Source organism: Pagrus pagrus (genome assembly GCF_965226575.1).
Source record: "Pagrus pagrus genome assembly, chromosome: 19".
Lineage (NCBI taxonomy): Eukaryota > Metazoa > Chordata > Actinopteri > Spariformes > Sparidae > Pagrus > Pagrus pagrus.
In genome coordinates, this window is record NC_140203.1 from 22,782,448 (window position 1) to 22,801,032 (window position 18,585).

Consider the following 18,585-nt stretch of genomic DNA (forward strand, 5'->3'; position numbering starts at 1 on the left):
AGCAGAGCTCTTTATGAGCAGGGTTGAGCCAGAGGGCAGTCGAGGTTGTTCAGGGTGAGAGAGTTCAGAGAGACTGACAGAAGATTTTTAGTGGTTTTACTTTCCCGTTCATGCACGATTCAAACCAACAATACAACATGTTAATTAGTGAGTTTTAGAAATGTTGAAATTTGGACATTTTCCTCTTACTTTCATGTCTTTATGCTAAGCTAAGCTAACTACGTCCTGACTCCAGCTCTGTGCTTCACAGATGGTTTAAAACGTCTCATCTCACTGTTAAAAAAGAAAGTGACTGATCATATCCCTCAACTCTTGTGTATCTGTGTGCGGATGCGTCTCTGTCCTGCAGGGACTGTGTTGTGTTGTTACCTCAGACGTGTTTCTGCTGACTGTTGGGGGATGTTGTTGTTGTTGTTAGTCAGGATTTGCTCCTGAATGGATGAATGGCAGCAGGCTTGTGCCAGGCACACTGCCTCCACCTCCTCCTCCACCTCCTCCACCCCCTCCTCCTCCTCTCTCTCTCCCTTTCTCCTCATCTCTAATTTGGACAGCAGATGGAGTGAGTGCTTGGTTGGTTGCCGTGGAGATTTAAAGGGCTGATTACGTTTCAGCTGGTCCTGCTTGGTCCATTTCTGTCCTTTCTTTTTGGACATGAAGGGTGTGTGTGTGTGTGTGTGTGTGTGTGTGTGTGTGTGTGTGTGTATACATGTGAGGGTGCAGCACAGTGAATGATAAGGCGGATTAATGATATGTCTCAACTGTGCAGACTCAGACTGAGGCACTCTTCTCTGGTCTCCTTATTGTGTTGAAGCATTGCAATACTTTAAGTTGTAATGAGCACTTCAATAGAAAGGGAGAAAGTCACAGTCGTGTGTGTGTGTGTGTGTGTGTGTGTGTGTGTGTCACAGTGGGGCGTGGGGGCTGCAGCAGCTGTTGACTCCACAATAGTTTGCAGTGACAGGCAACACGCAGGTCAGAGTGACTTTAGAGTTTGAGTCATAAGACACAAAAGCCTCTTAAAGCTTCTGAATCACAAATGAGAGAAAGCAAAGAAAAAGCAGCGTGTGCCAGGAGCAAGAGATCAGCTTCATTAAGCTGCAGCTTCACTTCGGGTCACTTTGTTTCTTGAGCAGCGTCAGGAAGTGAAGTCAAAACTTCTGTGAATGACTCCAGTTAAAGTTAGAATGACACGGTTTCTGCAATCACACCGAATTACTGCGCTGCACAGAGGCAGTAAACACATCACCGGCTCGGAGTCACTGTGATTTAAGTCGCGATTACACTTCCTGTGGCTTAATTGAGGCTGACAGAGTACCTGGAAAGGTGTCTTGAAAATACTCCTCTGTGCTGATGGTAAGCAGCAGAATAAAGTGTGACAGCACTGCAGACGTTCACCCAGGGTTTGTATATGCATACAGGCTATTTGGTCAAATAAACAACCTTTTTACTTAAAGGTGCACTACGCAACTTTTTTAAAATAATCCATTATTCTTGAACTGTAGGACTTCTTTTGTGCTCTTTTTGTACTCACCATGCCACAACTCACAATACCAGCCTGTTTTTCTCTAATGTTTAAAAAAGTCAACATGTTGTTTAAAAGTACATCTGAACTCATAGTTCATGTGTCAAGAGCTCTGCCAATTTGTTCGTTTATAGTAAGTAAATGCACTTTTGTACCTGAGTCAGCGTCGTTGCCCTGCTATGCCAACAAAGTCATTGAAATGAATGAGCAGCCTGTGATAAGCTAATGTCGGCCTCAACACAGCCTCAGACTGATGTCGTCGTTTGATCCTTCTGACCATTTATTTAAAGGAGCTTCTTGTTGAGATACACTGAATCACTTTCTCTCCAAAGTCGGACCACTCTCAAGTTTGTGCTGTAAATATGCAGCTAAAGCTAGCAGGTGGTTAGCGCAGCCATAAAAGTGCAAATTGTCCTTTTCACACTTTAGCTGTTGCACAGATTAGGCAAAGCCACGTTGGCTGTTTCGAGCCTCAATGCTAGGTTAGGCTAACTGCCTCCTGTCTCTAGCTGCATGTTTTAGAGGCCTGGTGTGGGAGCAGTGGTAGAGAGTGCTGAGGTTTGTTTAATCTCTCTCTTTCCCTCTGGATTACTGTCTCTCTGTGGATCACAATCATTTCAACTCTCTGATTTATGGGCATTAATGGCACATTACATACAATATCATGTCATATGATATACCTGTACTTGAAATTTGATATTGTACATAGCTATTTGCCACTTCATACATATCTATATGCACCAAGAAGCAGCCCTACCCTTAACCATGTTTGTACTTTTGATATTGTGTATATGTGGATTTTAAATATCTGTTCATTGATTTCTGAACACTTGTACTTATTGATATTTTATATTTTCACTTTTCTTTATTTTCACTCGTTCCTACTTTGTATTGCAGCAGCTGCACAGCATTTTCTTTCAGGATAAATCAAGTTAGATCTTTTATCTTTTAGCTCTTTGTGAGAAAGCATGCACATTTTTTCATATGTCAAACCTTTCCTTTAAACTTTAGTGCTCTAAATGTACAAAGGGAGATTGATGAGGCAACTGCGCTGCATAATATTTAGCATATATTCTACATGTATTTGGAACTTGATTTTAGTGGAGTGTTTAGAAGAAAGGCCGATGAGCGCCCAGTGTGTGGTCACTTAATCCAATCAGCTGTAAGAAGGGTTCAAGTTGACGACTCAGTTAAGGACAAAACTGTCAGTCGTCTGTTGTGTAGCCTCGAGATGACATCTGTCCCAATAGAAAACGCCATATTGAGCAAAAGAGAAGAGACAATTATCAATCAAAACCGCCTCCACCCCGGTCGCCATCCAGCCACCTGACTGACACTGTAATCAGCACGTTTACTGATGGGAATTTGTGGTATTTCCTTTGTTTGCATGTTAAACTTACATTACAGGTGTCACACACTGCTCTATCCATATATTGCCTGCAAAGGCCAGGATGTACTGAGCATATTCTAAGTCAAAACTGATGCATACTGGGAGATGTATAAAGACATGACATGAAGACTAAAACTGCAGGAAATATTTAAAGAAACCCCCAAAAAGGACTCTGAAAGTCAAAAAGGCAAACCAAACTGCAGCGGGTTTGCCAAAGAAAAGGTCTAAATGGGAGTTAATCTGTGCTTTAGACAACTTTAACCTCGGATGATAAAGACAACAGACAGTCAGAGAGCAATATTCAATTCAAATATTTTTATTTCTATGCTTTCATCTTACAAAACAATCAGATATGAAGCGAACAGGTTATATCATTTGACATAATAAGAAGCTGAAGTGAAACCTTCAGGAAGTACATTTTCAGTTTGAGTATTTTTCTCTTTTAATGTTTGAAGATTCGAGATCAGATTCACACATTTGTTCTTTTCATTTTAACATTTTTTGTCATTTTTCTTTCAATGTTAAACATCTAAAGTGAAACCTTTAGATGGTATTTTTTCCAATATTGTTAAAGAATATTCTTGTCATCATTAAATTTCTAAAGTGAAACCTTTAGAGAATTAAGACAATTCTGGAAAGTGGGAAACATTTGCGCTGACTGCAGCTGTTGTCATGCTGCTCAGCGAAGAGGACGTCTTTAAAAAGTCCCTTTTTAAGAGCGCCTCTTTCTCAGCACCGCTTCTTCTCCTGCTGCGCGTGCTTCAAGATGCGACATCTGCTCTGTGGAACCACAGGACGCAGAAGTCGCTTCTCCTTCCTCTCCAAACCTCATCCGCACAAAGAATGAGGGTCGATGTGTCGCTCTTGTGGCATACCTGACCTCATTCACATAAAGAATGAGAGTCATCTTGGCATGGACGGGACAAGAGGCGACGGTTCACGGGGGGCCCCTCGGGCCGGCGCCGTGCTGCCTGGACGGGAATCCTCCTCAGGAGTATCCAGGGATGAGCAGAAACAGGGTCATCCTGTTCATAAGGATGAGTATTTCCAGATAAGATGCTTTACAGCAACTGAGCAAAGAGAGGAGCCGAGTCCCAGATCAACGCCCGGGGAGGCTGATCTCAGGAACCCAGTCGTTCAGACGGCGGCTCTCCTCACAGAACAGGTGCAGCTTCTCCAGAGCTGGGTCCTCCCAGGAACCTTCAGCTGGGTTCTGTTCACACAGGAAGAGGAAGGAGACGTTAGTCACATGTTTCTTTCTTCAAAAAAGCACCACATAAAGACTTGTGAGATGATAATATAATCTGCTTAGCGGAGCTCTACATACCGTGATGAGGACGCAGTGGGCGTCTTCGAGCTGGCCTGCCTTGTCGCCAACAATCTCAGCCAGACGCTGCATGTCGCTCACTCTGACGATGCTGATGTCGTTGTCAAAGCAGAAGGACTGGATGAGGGTGAAGTGGATCTGCAGAGCGATGTCACACTCAAACTCCTCATCCACAGCCAGGACGCAGAAGGACACACTGTCCGGGTCACTGTGGAGACAAAGGAAAGTCTTGTTAGCTGCTGCTGTTTGAAGTCGATTATGTTGGACTTTCAAAGAAGACGCCAAAGTTGTGTTTAAACTTTAAGTTTCATGTTTAGTCTACTTACTCAGTCATGATTTTAGCGCTCTCGTAGACTCCAACAGTGAGTCGCTCCTCGTTCTGAGCACAGTGCAGAGCTTCTTTCAGAGATTTTCCAGGAGACTGCATGGTGACGCTGTAGTTACAGTTCAGTTGATGTGATCACAAAGTCCAGAGAAGAGTGTTTGTGCTGCCTCCTACAATCTGCCAGCATTTATACTGAGGACCCGGCACACGCTCACTCTTTGATTGGCTGTTGGGGCACAAAGGCTACAACAGGCCTGCAGCCCCAACCCCACCCTCGGGGACGCGTGCCTATAGAAAAAGTCTTAGAAAGTTGGGGGCAGCTTTGGATGAAAGGATCAGATGTAGAAACTCTCTGACCTTTAAATGATTCTTTATAATGAAGCCACACAGAGAGAGCAGACTGCCGTCGTCAAAGTCCTCAAAGTTCTGGAAGAGTTACAAGTGACCAATAACCCCCATTCACATGAGGATCATACATGGGTTCTTTATGTTGACAGATAAATTAATCGCTGACTATATTGATCAAAGATGAATCGGTTTGAGTGACTTTTTAAGAGAAATAAAGTCCAACTTCTCTGATTCCAGCTTCCTAAATGTGACAGTAAACCGAATATCTTCGGGTTGTAGACAAAACAAGACATTTGAGGACGTCATGTTGGGCTTTGGGAAACATTAATCGACATTTTTTCAGCATTTATAGACCAAACAACTAATTGGTTAATAGAGGAAATAATCAACAGATTAATCGACAGCCCTTTCACATACACAGTGCTCTACATCATCGCTTAACATTTGACAAACCACGCCATCGTGTTGTAGATTTTCTAATGTCATTTTTCAACATTACAGGCAGCCCTCCATGTTGTTCCAGATTTCAAGATTCAAGGTGTTTTCCCTTCCACTCCACCCAGCCATTGACTTCCATTCATTTCTGTGCAGCAAAATCATTAAGCAGGCTATTTAAACTTGCTTGAGCAGCGTGATCCATCACAGTGAGCATCAGGTCTGCATTCATTTCCGTCAAAGTCACATTGTAATTGCATGGTAACACAGTTATAAAGTAAGCTTTTGAAGTTAAAAATGTATTTCCTGAGTTGTCCAGCCTCCCATTCATTTCTATACAAAGTAAAAATCCATTAGCAGACTCTTGAAATTTGCTTGAGCTGTGTAACCCTTAACAGGGAGCATCTGGTCTGCATTCATTTTTGTCTGACTTCAGATGACTGTTATGAGGTAATGCAATGTCCACCTTGCACTTAAAAAAGTTTAGGTTCAACTTAAAATGTATTACTATGCAGTTATAATGCAACGCTGGCAAAAATGAATACAGACTTGCTGAGATTGAACACAGAGCAAGTTTCAACACTATAAAGAATAATAAGGCGAGGGGCAAAACTGAAGTAATGTGGGAGTAAAAAACCAGGTGCTCTTCGAGGGTAGGGCTGATAGTGGAGTAAAAATTTAAAAAACAGGGACTGTCCAGTTTACTTGAAATCGAAGTCCACAGTATTGGTTGGCAGTCTAACAAAGATTCGGAGGTTCTCTGATAATAAAAACAAACTCCTTTATTTATTAAAGGTGCAATATGTAAGAATTTTAGTTGAATACATTAAAAAATGAACAAAAACTATCAACTGAATGTTGATATGACATTATGACGCCTATGTATTGTGGTGCAGAGATATACTGAAGTCAGCATGCTAACCAGCTAGCTCTGACCCTCTCACTGTATCCTATGCTAGCAGTGTAAAAAACGACACTCCCCTTGTGCTCCACCTCCAAAACCTAAGCGCTAGCTGCACAGCTAACTGAGCTAATTGGCTAACAGTGGCTACTGTTAGCAGCAGTTAGCAGTTATTTTGGTGATATGCTGCAATGCTCCTCTAATCGTTTTGAGTATGGACTCCAGTTCTTACGTATTGCACCTTTAACTCATGGATAAACCTGTGCATTTAGACCCCAAAGAGTTTTCATTAAGCAATGAAAACAGAAGCTATATATATAAATATAGTTTAAACTGTCAAATGACATGTTAGTGCTGCCAGCTTCATTTGCAGTATCAACAATGTATCACAGAGATACAGCAGTACAAGTGCAGAATTATACAAAAAACATCCTGTCACATGTTAGTTCTACCGATACAGTGGTTTCAGGACTGATTGATTTTTATGTTGTGCAGATGTAACTGGAAGCCAACGACTGACTGGGCCGGTGGTGAAATATCATCTCACATCTGACCTGTAGTCTTGAAAAAATAAGCAAACAAAATAACCAAACACGACATTTAACACTTCCTGATGGTTTCACTTCAGTTACAGTATATTTATGTCAGAAGTCAGTGTCATTCTCTGACTGCTCTCAGGGTCCCTAAAGGTACAATCTGTCAAAGGTTAAGGGTTACTTTCAGTCTCTTGCTGACCGATTAGTTGTCAAACCTCATGTCTGTTTGAACTTTTTTACATTCTTAGCCCATTTTTGGGGGTTTCTCTTTAAAAGTGTAACTCTGAGTGTTCCTGCACTGTAATGTAAACTAGGCTGCGAGCAAAATAGATCCAAAATTCACAAAATGTACACATTCAAGTACAGCAGCCCCACACTTGGTTTGCTAAAAGTTGCAAAGACACTATCACTCTATAATTACCATCGTTAATAAACAGTAAATGAAAGTAACAGTTACTTCACTGTTAACAAACAATGAAATGCTTTAATACCATTTATTAAGCAGTTGTTTATTGTGATGTTGCAGCTGATGTTTATAATAGTTTACAATTGTTTAACAAATGACTTATTAAGCATGTCATTGTTTGGTATAATAAACTATTCATTTAATTTACCAGCTATTAATGATTGTAGTGTTACTGCAAAAAAGCAAACACTATGCATGTGTGTGAAAAGTGAAGAGGAGGCAGTATACTGATACAAACACTTCTATGATGAAGTTTGGGACCATCCGAAGTGTCACAACTCTCAGATATCGACCATATTAATTGCATCGGATGTCAGACGGACTTTTACAACTCATGACCAATTTCACTGAATGAACTTTTCTTGTAGATCGGGCAGTGGCACGCGCCGCTGCTTTGCATGAGTAAAGCCAGGCCTCACTCGAGGCGCGTGGCATCTGGAGATGCCTGCATGCTTTATCTCTCTGTCTGCATCACGCTCCATAGCAACCGAGAGATACCATCTGTCCCCGGGGGGAAGGTGCAGAGAGGGCTGGACAAAGGAAGTCAGGCAGCACCTGCTGTGCGTAATGGCCTGTTTTCACTCGGCCGCAAATATGATTATTTCAACAAAATACGGATTTAGGTGGAATCAGGTGTAAGTTTGTTGAAGTTTTGTTTGTTTTATATCTCGAACATACATTTTTTTATGAATCAAAATCAGTAATTATTGCGCTCTTTCTATATCTACTAAACTGTTGGCCTAGTTTCCCTGAAACCAAGTCATATTTGCACACCAGACGTCAAATATTTCTCGTCCATATCATCTTATCTTGCAGCTTTAGACTCTTTCCATCTGTACAAAGAGGCTCAGCTCTTTACTGCCTCGCCGCAGGTCACCAGAAAAGAGCTTTGACCACCAACACCTGTCGCGCGCTGCCGGGGAGGCCTCCGTCTGGCAGATGTGCTTCACCAACAATAGGTCGGTATCGATTTGCACGCGCCTGCCCTGTGGCCATGCAAGCTGATCCTTCCTAAAATAGCTCAGTGTGTTTGAGTCTGTATCAGCTGGATCCGAATCAAACTTTGGCCCAAATGTAGACCCCTCTGCCGGCCGATGAGCTGATAAGTTTGCAGCACTGAACGCGATGCAGAAACAAACAAACGATCGTGTCGCTGCGGTAACGTGCAGATAAGAGTTGGTCGTTTTTGTTTTGTTGTTTAACAGAACACACTTTCTGCATTCTTGCAGGTGTTTACAGCTCAAACCAACACTGATTTTATCTGCCTTTACATGTCTGGTCAACTTTTGGTGATAACACTTTTCATTGTGAAAGTTTAGACCATAAGCTCTCCTCTTTGGCATTCAAATTTAATCAAAACTCAGACAACAGGCTGGCGAATGTGGAGACTTGTAGACAATGGAGCGGCGCGCCCCGGGGTCGGGGTTGACCTGGGTTTAGGAGAGTGGAGAGGGAGGGGGGGTCCCTCATAGCGACAGTTCTCCATCTGCCGCTCTGCCATCCGCAGAACAATAGCGCTGAATCAATCACCGCCAACCTGTGTCTCCTGCAACGCCTCTCCTCTCCAGCCCCCCCTCTATTTACGCAGCAGCGGCAGCAGGCCTGACCTGATGCAAGATGTGTTTTGAATTATTATGCAGATAAAAAATATCCAAATAAGCACGAGCTGTCGGAAAGAACCTGTTCTATTAGTGGCGCAGGTGAAATAGAGCTGTGCGTAAAAGTTTCTTCGTGCGTAAAAGTGATCTGAAAAAACAGAAAGGCTGTCAGTAAACGAGTTTAATTTGAAATGAGGCTATACAAACCATAAAAAAAACAAAAAATATATAACCATATAAGCACGAGCTGCAGGATGAACCTGTTCTTTTAGTGAAGCAGATTAAATACAGTTGTGTGTAAAAGTTTTGTGGTGCGTAAAAGTGTTTGGAAATGAATAGAATACTGTCAGAAACAATTATATTTCAAATCATTCAGTGAATACATGCACAGAAAATACTGAATACAATCAAATAAGCACGGACTGCAGGAGAGAAACAGCTCAGTCAGTGGAAATGGTGAGAAAGAGCTGTGCGTAAGGGTTTATTTGTGCTTAAAATTGATCGGAAATCAACAAAAAGTTGCCAGAAATCACTTTAAAATAACAGTTGGAGACATTTGGGGAATCCAAGAACCAAACAACAAACAAAAGTGCAATAAAAACTTCACAAGTGTTCCTGCAGAGTTCAGTTCGTGTGGCCCTTGAACTCCCCAGAGTAAATAAATAAAAACCGAGTAGGGATTTTCTGGACAGCTGATGGCCACGTGGTCCGCATGGGCCAGCAGTGCAGATTGCGCAGCACGCACCGCGTTCTGGCACGCGCTGGTCATTTGCATTTGTATGGGGCTCTGTGATAATAGAGGGCTTCTGCGCGCACAATGGGGCCGTTTTATGGCCAGCCTCTAGTCCACAGATGGCATCATCCACCTGCCCTTTCTCTCTTGCTGCTCGCGGAGAGGGGGGAGGGGACGCCTCACACTTTCTCTGTGTTGTTGCTGAAACAGAATCACCAAATATATTTAATGCAAGAAACAGTATGAGAGTGTGTTGAGTTTTCATAAGGAGGAGTGTATTCTTTTGTGTTTTTAAAGACTGAAATGTGGCTCATGGGGACAAATCTGGTCTGTGACTAGTTTTTGTGTTTCCAAAAAGGACAACCTGAGCTGCTGTGCACGTTTAAGAGCTCTTACTCATGCATGGAAAAGTGCAATTAATGCAGCGTGCATCTCTGCAGCTGCAATCACTTGCAGTGTTTTCTCTAATCTGCACTAAACTTCTGCAGAGTGATCAAACTTTCTTTTTTTAATGAAGCTATTTTTAGTTTCGGGCCAGGCTGCAGCGCTCGGAGGGGGGGAGCGTGCGTGGCTCGATGACCCCCATCAATCTGCCACGAGCCGGAGTGTGACAATGGCATTATCATACCAATACACCATTCAGCCCGAGCCAATCAGGGCGCAGCGCTTTCAATGCTCCGCACGAGCTGCAGGGTATAAGAGGAGGAGGCTGCAGGTTTGAAGGCACTCTGCTCCCTTTCGGATTTACTCTCCGTACAAACTCTCTACAAACTCTCCCTTTGCGGAATATCTACATCGTCTTCATCATGACTTTTGAGGAAGTTCTGATCCAGAAACCCGCCGAGCGTGCTCAGTGCACCGGCACAGCCCTGGAGGAGGTCCTGGAGTCTGCTAAAGACAACGACTCCCTCACCGTGGGTGTCTACGAGTGCGCTAAAGTTATGAACCTGTAAGTATGAGACTCTCAGCTCAAGAGTTACAGCTTTCTGTATTTTGATCAATCATGTGTTGTAGTTTGGATGTTGTTGTTTTTTTTGGATGGACTCTTATGTTTTCTTTTCCTTTGTCTCCACAGTGACCCGGACAGTGTGTCCTTCTGCGTCCTGGCTGTGGATGAGGAGTTTGAGTGTGACATCGCTCTGCAGATCCACTTCACCCTCATCCAGTCCTTCTGCTTCGACAACGACATCAGCATCGTCAGAGTGAGCGACATGCAGCGTCTGGCTGAGATTGTTGGCGACAAGGCAGGCCAGCTCGAAGACGCCCACTGCGTCCTCATCACGGTATGTAGAGCTCCGCTAAGCAGATTATATTCTCATCTCACAAGTCTTTATGTGGTGCTTTTTTGAAAGAAAGAAACATGTGACTAACGTCTCCTTCCTCTTCCTGTGTGAACAGAACCCAGCTGAAGGTTCCTGGGAGGACCCAGCTCTGGAGAAGCTGCACCTGTTCTGTGAGGAGAGCCGCCGTCTGAACGACTGGGTTCCTGAGATCAGCCTCCCCGGGCGTTGATCTGGGACTCGGCTCCTCTCTTTGCTCAGTTGCTGTAAAGCATCTTATCTGGAAATACTCATCCTTATGAACAGGATGACCCTGTTTCTGCTCATCCCTGGATACTCCTGAGGAGGATTCCCGTCCAGGCAGCACGGCGCCGGCCCGAGGGGCCCCCCGTGAACCGTCGCCTCTTGTCCCGTCCATGCCAAGATGACTCTCATTCTTTATGTGAATGAGGTCAGGTATGCCACAAGAGCGACACATCGACCCTCATTCTTTGTGCGGATGAGGTTTGGAGAGGAAGGAGAAGCGAGTTCTGCGTCCTGTGGTTCCACAGAGCAGATGTCGCATCTTGAAGCACGCGCAGCAGGAGAAGAAGCGGTGCTGAGAAAGAGGCGCTCTTAAAAAGGGACTTTTTAAAGACGTCCTCTTCGCTGAGCAGCATGACAACAGCTGCAGTCAGCGCAAATGTTTCCCACTTTCCAGAATTGTCTTAATTCTCTAAAGGTTTCACTTTAGAAATTTAATGATGACAAGAATATTCTTTAAAAACATGAAAAAAAAAATAAAAATAAATAGTCTTTTCTCTAAAGATTTTACTTTAGAAAATGGCGAAATTAAGTTAATGTTAAAAATGATGAGAATTTGTAAGATTTTCTTATAAACACTGTCATGATATACTGAAAACAAATGTTAAAAATGTTAAAATATCTGACTCGAGATGTTGTGATCCTGATGGAACAATGTTGGAAACAAATTAATTTATACCATGATGAGTTTCACAGTAGAAATTGTTGGAATCAAGTGGAAAATGATTAATAAAAAACACAAATATCATATTTCTTGCTTTGACGTGTTTTCACTTTCTCTTATAAAGCGGGGTCTATGCTGTGAGTTGTGTGTGTGTTGTGTGTTTGGGTGCAGGAGGTGGTGAGGGGGCAGAGGGAGGAGGGTGATTACAAAAGTTTAAAACTCAGCAGATTTGCATGGAAGGCGCTAAGGCCTGTCATCTGCTCCATGTTGCCCTGTAGTAAAAAAAAAAAAACACAAAAAAAAACTGGGTCCCTCCTCCAGCAGAACTCATCTGCATGTGTATGGCGCAGCGCACAATAGCGGAGCTCTGGGCCTGTCAGCTCCAGCGGTCCGCACAGAGCGCCTATTGTCTGGCCTGCAGATGTCTCCGCAGCCAAGCTGCGCCATCTGCCGCTTCCTGAAGGTGGGGGTCGGGCAGGGCAGGGCTGGGAGGAGCCGGGGGTTACTGGGTTTTCAGTGCCAGAGGGGGCAGCCGGGCTGGGTCTGGCCGGTTTGGGCCGGTTGTGGACACGGAGAGGGGTCCCGAGTATCATCTGGTGTCCTGCCAGCTGCCGTCGGGACTATTATTTACTCGCACGCACTTAGTGAAACTTTGGTAAACAGGCCACAAAGACGCGAGATCAGCTCTGTTTGGGTGCAGCAGCAGCAGCAGCAGCCACCTGCTCTGCGCCTCAACAATGAAATCTGCGTGACGCATCAGTTCTTTTTCACCACTTTATTTAGTTTTCCATGAACAATAAGAATCCTTTCAGCAGACAGAATTGGTTTAAGTGTCTGTGAGATTTCTCTTTAACAAACTTACAATGCTGTTCACTAAACCTCCACTGTGCACACAGGAGGATTGAAAAGCAGAAATCAGGTGCACAAATATATTTTGCATGAAACTTCTCTTGCTGATGGAAATCCAGTTTATACCAATGCAGTTTTTAGTTTTATATCACTGCAGTCTATCTTTTCATGGCTCTCTGACTCTGGGAACAAAAGTTACACAACATGACGTTTTCATTTTTTCTGACATTTCTCTCATTTTTGCTTTTCTTCTTTAAAATACTGCTTATACATAATAAATACTTTTACATCTTCAGGCCTCTAAAAATCCTTACAAAGCAAATCATTTGAGAAAGGCAAAACACTTTTTAGCTGAATGTATGAGGATGCTTTTACTTTGACTTTTCTTTTTTTTCATCAGGCACTTTTATATATACCTTAGGCTACACCAAACAGTTGCACTGGAAGGAATAAAACAAATGTATCAAAAGCTTAAATGTATTTTTCAGTAAAAACTACAAAACACTTAAACAAAGTCAAATGTACAATAAAAAATCACTACTGCTACTAGTTTTGTGTTCGTATAAAAGAAGGAGTGTGTATAAAAACTGCTGAAGCGTCTCTTTCAGTCTGTTTATGAAAGCACACACAGCTTGGAGGTGTGTCTGAGGCCCCTGTAGGCCCGGAGCCCCTCCCTCTTGGGGTCCCTGACCATCCCTCGTACCACTGGGGGACTGTCGCAGCCCCTCCTCTTCTGGGCTCGGTGCAGCAGGATCCGATAAACCCCGGTGACGGGGCTGCGGCTGTCTTTGATCTGATTGTTCTGGAGGTGCTCCGCGGTGATACCGAGCTCCTCCAGCGAGCTCCTGACCTCCTCCTCTTCCTCCTCCAGGCCCCAGGGCTCCGAGTCAATCATGCTCTGCAAAGAGCTCGTTGTTTCGGAAGGCACCAACGACCAGGGAAACTCCACAGGTAAGAGCCAATCACAGCCCAGCATCTGGTCGACAGCGTAACGGTCCGCGGGGGCCGTCTTTAAGATGCCCTTGATGAGCCTCTGGCAGGGCCCGGGCACCCACGGAGGGACCGTGTAGGCGGCGTCGATGATGCAGCGCCGCAGCTTCCCCATGGTCTCAGCGCGGAACGGCATGGTGCCGGTCACCATGAAGAACAGCAGGACCCCCATGGCCCACACGTCCACTGGGGGCCCCTGGTAGCACTCGTCCCTGAAGAGCTCCGGGGCGGCGTAGGGTGGAGAGCCACAGAAGGTGTCCAGGGCGTCACTGCGGTTTGAAACCCGCGTGCTGAATCCAAAGTCGGCCACCTTGACGCAGCCGCTGCTGGTGAACAGGACGTTCTCGGCCTTCAGGTCCCGATGGATGACGTTGATGCTGTGCTGCACATCAAAATATAGAAGAAATATCAATATCAATCAAAATACATCTGCTCCAGGTTGCCCTGTGGAGTCCGTCCTCCAGCAGACCTGTGTTTATTCAGCTGCATGAACACTTGTGATGTGGAGAGATATAATGCTGACTGATTGTTGTGTCTCTCCATTATGTTCTGCACTGATGCTTCACTCTTGTGTATAAGGTTCTAAAAGGGAATAAATACTCATCACAGTTTCCCAGAGCCCAAGGGCTGAAAAATAAAATAAAAGCAACAGAATTGTCTTAACCTTATGTGCTTCAAAACTATCTTATTTTAACACGACTTATTGTGATAAATGAATAAAACGGCGTGATGTGAAAAAAAGAAACCAGAAACTTGAGCTCAGACCTGTTTCTATGTCACTTACCATGTATTTGATGGCAGAGAGGATCTGGGCGAAGGTGATCTTGCTGGCGTTGTCAGACAGTTTTCCCTCGTTGCAGATCTTGTTGTGAAGGTCTCCTCCTCCAGCGTACTCCAGCACCAGGTAGAGGCGGCTCGGCATCTCCACCACCTCGTACAGGTACACCACGTTGGGGTGGCGGAGCACCTCCATGCTGCTGATCTCCCTGGAGAGCAGACGCTGGGCCTGAGAGTCCAACCTGGTCTTATCCAGGATCTTCAGGGCGACTTTGTCTATGGGAGGGACAAATGGAAGGACATGAAACCATTACACAGCAGTCTAGCTGTCAACAAGGGGTAAAATGACTCTTCTACAAAGTAGGAACTACTAGGAACTTTTGTACAACACTAGAAGCTAAACAAAAACAACAACAAATAACTTAAACTGAAATTAAAAGTCAGTGGACAGAAAATAATCCAGTGATTATGTAATCAATTTATCCAGTTTATATTTAAATTAAAGTTTCATATTATTGTAAAGTGGATTGTTGGACAGACTTCAAAAGTTATTGAAGGACAGTGACAATTGGCATTGTACGTTTCTGCAAACCACAGATCAATTTGTACATTTCATATTATATTTAACAGTTCAACAGTAGGTTTCATCACAGTTAGATTACATATTACATACTAAGTATATGAGCTGACTTGTCTGGAGGAGGAAGGTGATGGGTGTGTCTTGACAACCAGGTGAGACGGCTGCCAAGCAAGTGACCGCTGTTTGAGTGTCAAGCGAGAGGCCATCATTAGAAATGGCATTTGAAGCACGAGACAACCGTCTGAGACAGTGTTTCAAGTGAGAGACCATTGTTCCAGATGGCTTTTCAAACGGAGGCCACTGTTCAAGACCGTTTCAAAATGTGGATGCGATAAACCACTGGATGTTGTTATTAGAAAACGTGATCTTTTCCTGACCCAGACCAGGTGTTTTTCATACCTGAATGTAACCAGGTATAAGCACAGCACTGTCACAAGATTAAAAAAAAAATAAAAAATTAAAACTTTTCCGTGGTTTGCAGAGACGTACACTGCCAACATGTATTTGGGTGACTGGGTTGGTGTTTCCAGCTTCTCTAATATTAGAATTTCCTTTGTTTTGTATCAACTGTCAGATTGTTTGGTCGGACAAAACAAGGCATTTAAAAACATCACCTACTATTACTATAGAAACTTATAATGGGCTGTTTCACCATAGTGATGATTGGCATCAGTAATGATCATACTGGTTAGTTACATGACATTTTATAGATGAAACATTGACAAAAATATGTAAACAGGTGCTGCAGTCGTACTATGGACTAGGGTTCTGCTTTCCGACCTGAAACCCAATGGGGTCTGTTCAGGTGCATAAAGCTTGGGTTTGGGTTACTTCCTCAATGTAACTTATAAAGAAATTTCTCTTTGAGACTGAGCATATCGTCTGTATCTGTGCATGTCATGTCGAGAACACGTGAAATTCCCACGTGAGCGGCCTGAGACCGAGAGTGTAGCCAGTGGTTGCATAATGATGAGTGAAATAAAGCGAGCTTCATACCTTTCAGTCTAAGCTTTGCTCTTAAATGTGACAATATCTGTTGGATTTAGTAGAAGTGGGTCTGCTCTCAAGGACACAAGTACGGGCTGGGTTCAGGTCTCAGTTTTAGGCTTGTGCTGAACTCTATAAACAAAGGTGTGCAGGTCTTTTTCTTTTTTTTCTATGTTGTTTACTGGCATCACGTTTAACTTTGAATAAACACTCATCCCTTTCCTTAAGATGTTCACAAGGTGTTCTGAGTCGCTCTTATTTTGTACATAAAAGGGCTAAATAGTGAAGGCTTATCACAGGCCAAGGAAATGTGACTCTATATATAAGAGAGATTTTAGGGATGGATAATTACAGGTGCTTTGTTGTTTTGAATGTACACCTACCTTTAGTCAGAGCATGAAAAGCCAGTTTGACCCTGGAGAAGGTCCCGCAGCCGATCTCCCCGCGGACCTTGTAGAAGCCCACCCTGCGGCCTATGATCAGCTCCTTGATCGTACTCTCGTCCTTGCACATGCTGGTGGTGAGCTTCTGCAGAGGGGTGAGGCGCAGCGAGCCATCGGCCTCCTCATCATCCGGGCCGATTTCGGAGCTGTCCGTCAGACTGTAGGTGCTGTGGTGGAACCTGGGGAGCGTCACCTGGTACTGGCTTCCAGGCATGTTTGCAGCAGGCTGGAGACAAGGTCATCTTTAAAAACACAATAATGTCGTTAGGTCTTTGCTTTGTCTTTGGTTTGGACACACAGTAGTTACTTTTTACCCCCTGAAAATGCTGATGGGATGTTTAAAAAGCCATATTCATTGTTTTGTAAAATACAGTATACAGAAAGGGTTAACTTGTGAGACCAGATGCTTTAGTAAATCAATGACAATCAATGACAGCATCAAATCTTAATGAGGAAGTAGTCATTTGAAACGCTGCATATACTGGTGCGATCATGTTTCCCTATTAATTACTTAAAACCTTATGTCCGTGATTTTCCCTTTAAATTTCCCCTAAAGAACCTCTACACTAACTAATCTTCTCTACACTTCAATGCTTTTAAAATCAAATACAAATACAAATTCTTAGCGGTCTCATGCAATATTGTGTACTTATATTATGGTACTTTTACTAGAAACATTTAGCTGCAAACAGAGATGAAGAATATGAAAAAAACAAGATTCCTGTTTTCTTACCAAGTTTCCAAATTGCTGCTCTGCATCAAAACAAGGTGGTAGAATCCATTGCATGCAGCAGTACAAAGTAAGTTGTTCTTTTGGCACAGCAACATCCAGAAAAATTCAATTTCTTCACTTACATGCTGAAGCCTAACACAGTTTGTGTCCCTGCAGAAAGTCCTGTCCTCGTGAGCAGAACGCTGCCGTCATCGTCTGCTCCTCTGTGCTCTCTGACAGAGTACAGTACGCTGATGGACAAAAACACTGAAGGGTAGGGGGCAACCATGTGTTTGAGCCATCAGACCAGTGAACACACTGTACGGGCTTCGCTGGCCACACCCCTCACAGCTCACCTCTCCCTGCACTCACCCTCTACTCCTCGCTGAGGGACGGAGGATTAAGGTGGTGTCATGAACCGTAATCCTGTTTTAATTTAGGTCTGTCCCAATCTCTTCAAACAACTAACATCAGTTCAGGGCGACAAAAATGAGGCCAACGTGACGCAAAAGACGACAAATGTGCACATTTGTTCGTATCTGCAGCGTATATATATATAGTATGCTTTAGTTTGCAGGTTGAGCAGAGTGGCCTTGTGTGAGAGAATCGACTATGTTTGCAGCGAAGGTTGATCTCGGTGATCTCCTGGCTTTTGTGAAGATGAAACGTTATGCAATGGCATTACCCAATGTTCCCATTGAGATTAGCTCTCTGTCCCCTTTAGACGCTGGCTGAGCAGCAGAGATAAAGAGATTAAAAAGCATGAGGTCAACACTTCACCTGGCAGCGCATGTTCATTCAGGTGTTTTGTCCCTGTGAGGAGCAGTGGAGGGACAGGGGTTGTGCGAACAACTTTTAGTTTTATCACAGATGTATTGGTAGAGCTACGAAGTCTAGTATCAACTGGGCTGCAGTGCGTGTAGGCTGACTGCTGCATTATCAATCACAGATATGGAGCTTGGTATTGCGCTCAAACCAGTCAGGCAGGAGTGTATAATAACTGCAGCACTATGAATTTTCTCATTGAACGCTCTACTCTGCTGGTAAAAATCAAAGTTGGTCCATATAAAGAAACAGATTCTTCATGAATTATTCAGGTAGACTTAAAAGTTTTTAGGCTACTGAGAAAAGCAGATCTTTGCAAGCGTTTGCTTTTCTAATCATCAGTGATGGAAAAACAAGAATTTGAGTTCAAGAGCTCTTCCTTTCCAAAATATAAAGACTACATGTTGTCCAAGGAAAAAAGAAGAGATGAGTTGAATGATTTATTTTTTCTTTGAATGGAATTAATCTGATTCACTCTGAAGTGCGTCTATGCCTCCCCCGCCATCCCCCTCTCCCTCCCTCCCTCCCATGCAGGCGTCTGATTAGATTAAAGCATTAGACAGGAATACGGCCTGTGTTTAAATGTGTTCTCTG

At 43.7% G+C, this 18,585-nt stretch overlaps 3 protein-coding genes across 4 annotated transcripts; 1 reads left to right on the forward strand and 2 right to left on the reverse strand.

Annotated features, from left to right (window-relative positions):
- Nucleotides 1–3,212: 3,212 nt before the first annotated feature.
- Nucleotides 3,213–4,672, reverse strand: LOC311274611 (growth arrest and DNA damage-inducible protein GADD45 gamma-like). The gene is made up of 3 exons (XM_084382425.1): nucleotides 4,566–4,672; nucleotides 4,240–4,447; nucleotides 3,213–4,125 (listed from the first exon to the last, which is right to left on the reverse strand). Exons 1-3 carry the CDS (start codon nucleotides 4,664–4,666, stop codon nucleotides 4,012–4,014), a joined length of 423 nt encoding a protein of 140 aa, XP_084238551.1. The 5' UTR covers nucleotides 4,667–4,672; the 3' UTR covers nucleotides 3,213–4,011.
- Nucleotides 4,673–10,203: 5,531 nt separating this feature from the next.
- Nucleotides 10,204–11,914, forward strand: LOC311275023 (growth arrest and DNA damage-inducible protein GADD45 gamma-like). Its single transcript, XM_084383156.1, has 3 exons — nucleotides 10,204–10,530; nucleotides 10,657–10,864; nucleotides 10,980–11,914. Exons 1-3 carry the CDS (start codon nucleotides 10,388–10,390, stop codon nucleotides 11,091–11,093), a joined length of 465 nt encoding a protein of 154 aa, XP_084239282.1. The 5' UTR covers nucleotides 10,204–10,387; the 3' UTR covers nucleotides 11,094–11,914.
- A 687-nt stretch (nucleotides 11,915–12,601) lies between these two features.
- Nucleotides 12,602–18,476, reverse strand: nim1kb (NIM1 serine/threonine protein kinase). 2 transcript variants are annotated; one of them, XM_084384026.1, is made up of 4 exons: nucleotides 17,188–18,476; nucleotides 16,395–16,696; nucleotides 14,452–14,720; nucleotides 12,602–14,049 (listed from the first exon to the last, which is right to left on the reverse strand). In XM_084384026.1, the coding sequence occupies exons 2-4, from the start codon at nucleotides 16,666–16,668 to the stop codon at nucleotides 13,291–13,293; spliced, it is 1,302 nt and encodes a 433-aa protein (XP_084240152.1). In that variant the 5' UTR covers nucleotides 16,669–16,696; nucleotides 17,188–18,476; the 3' UTR covers nucleotides 12,602–13,290. The 2 variants fall into 2 exon arrangements, with proteins under 2 accessions (XP_084240152.1, XP_084240151.1); XM_084384025.1 differs by having other exon boundaries at nucleotides 16,395–18,476.
- Between the last annotated feature and the right edge of the window lie 109 nt (nucleotides 18,477–18,585).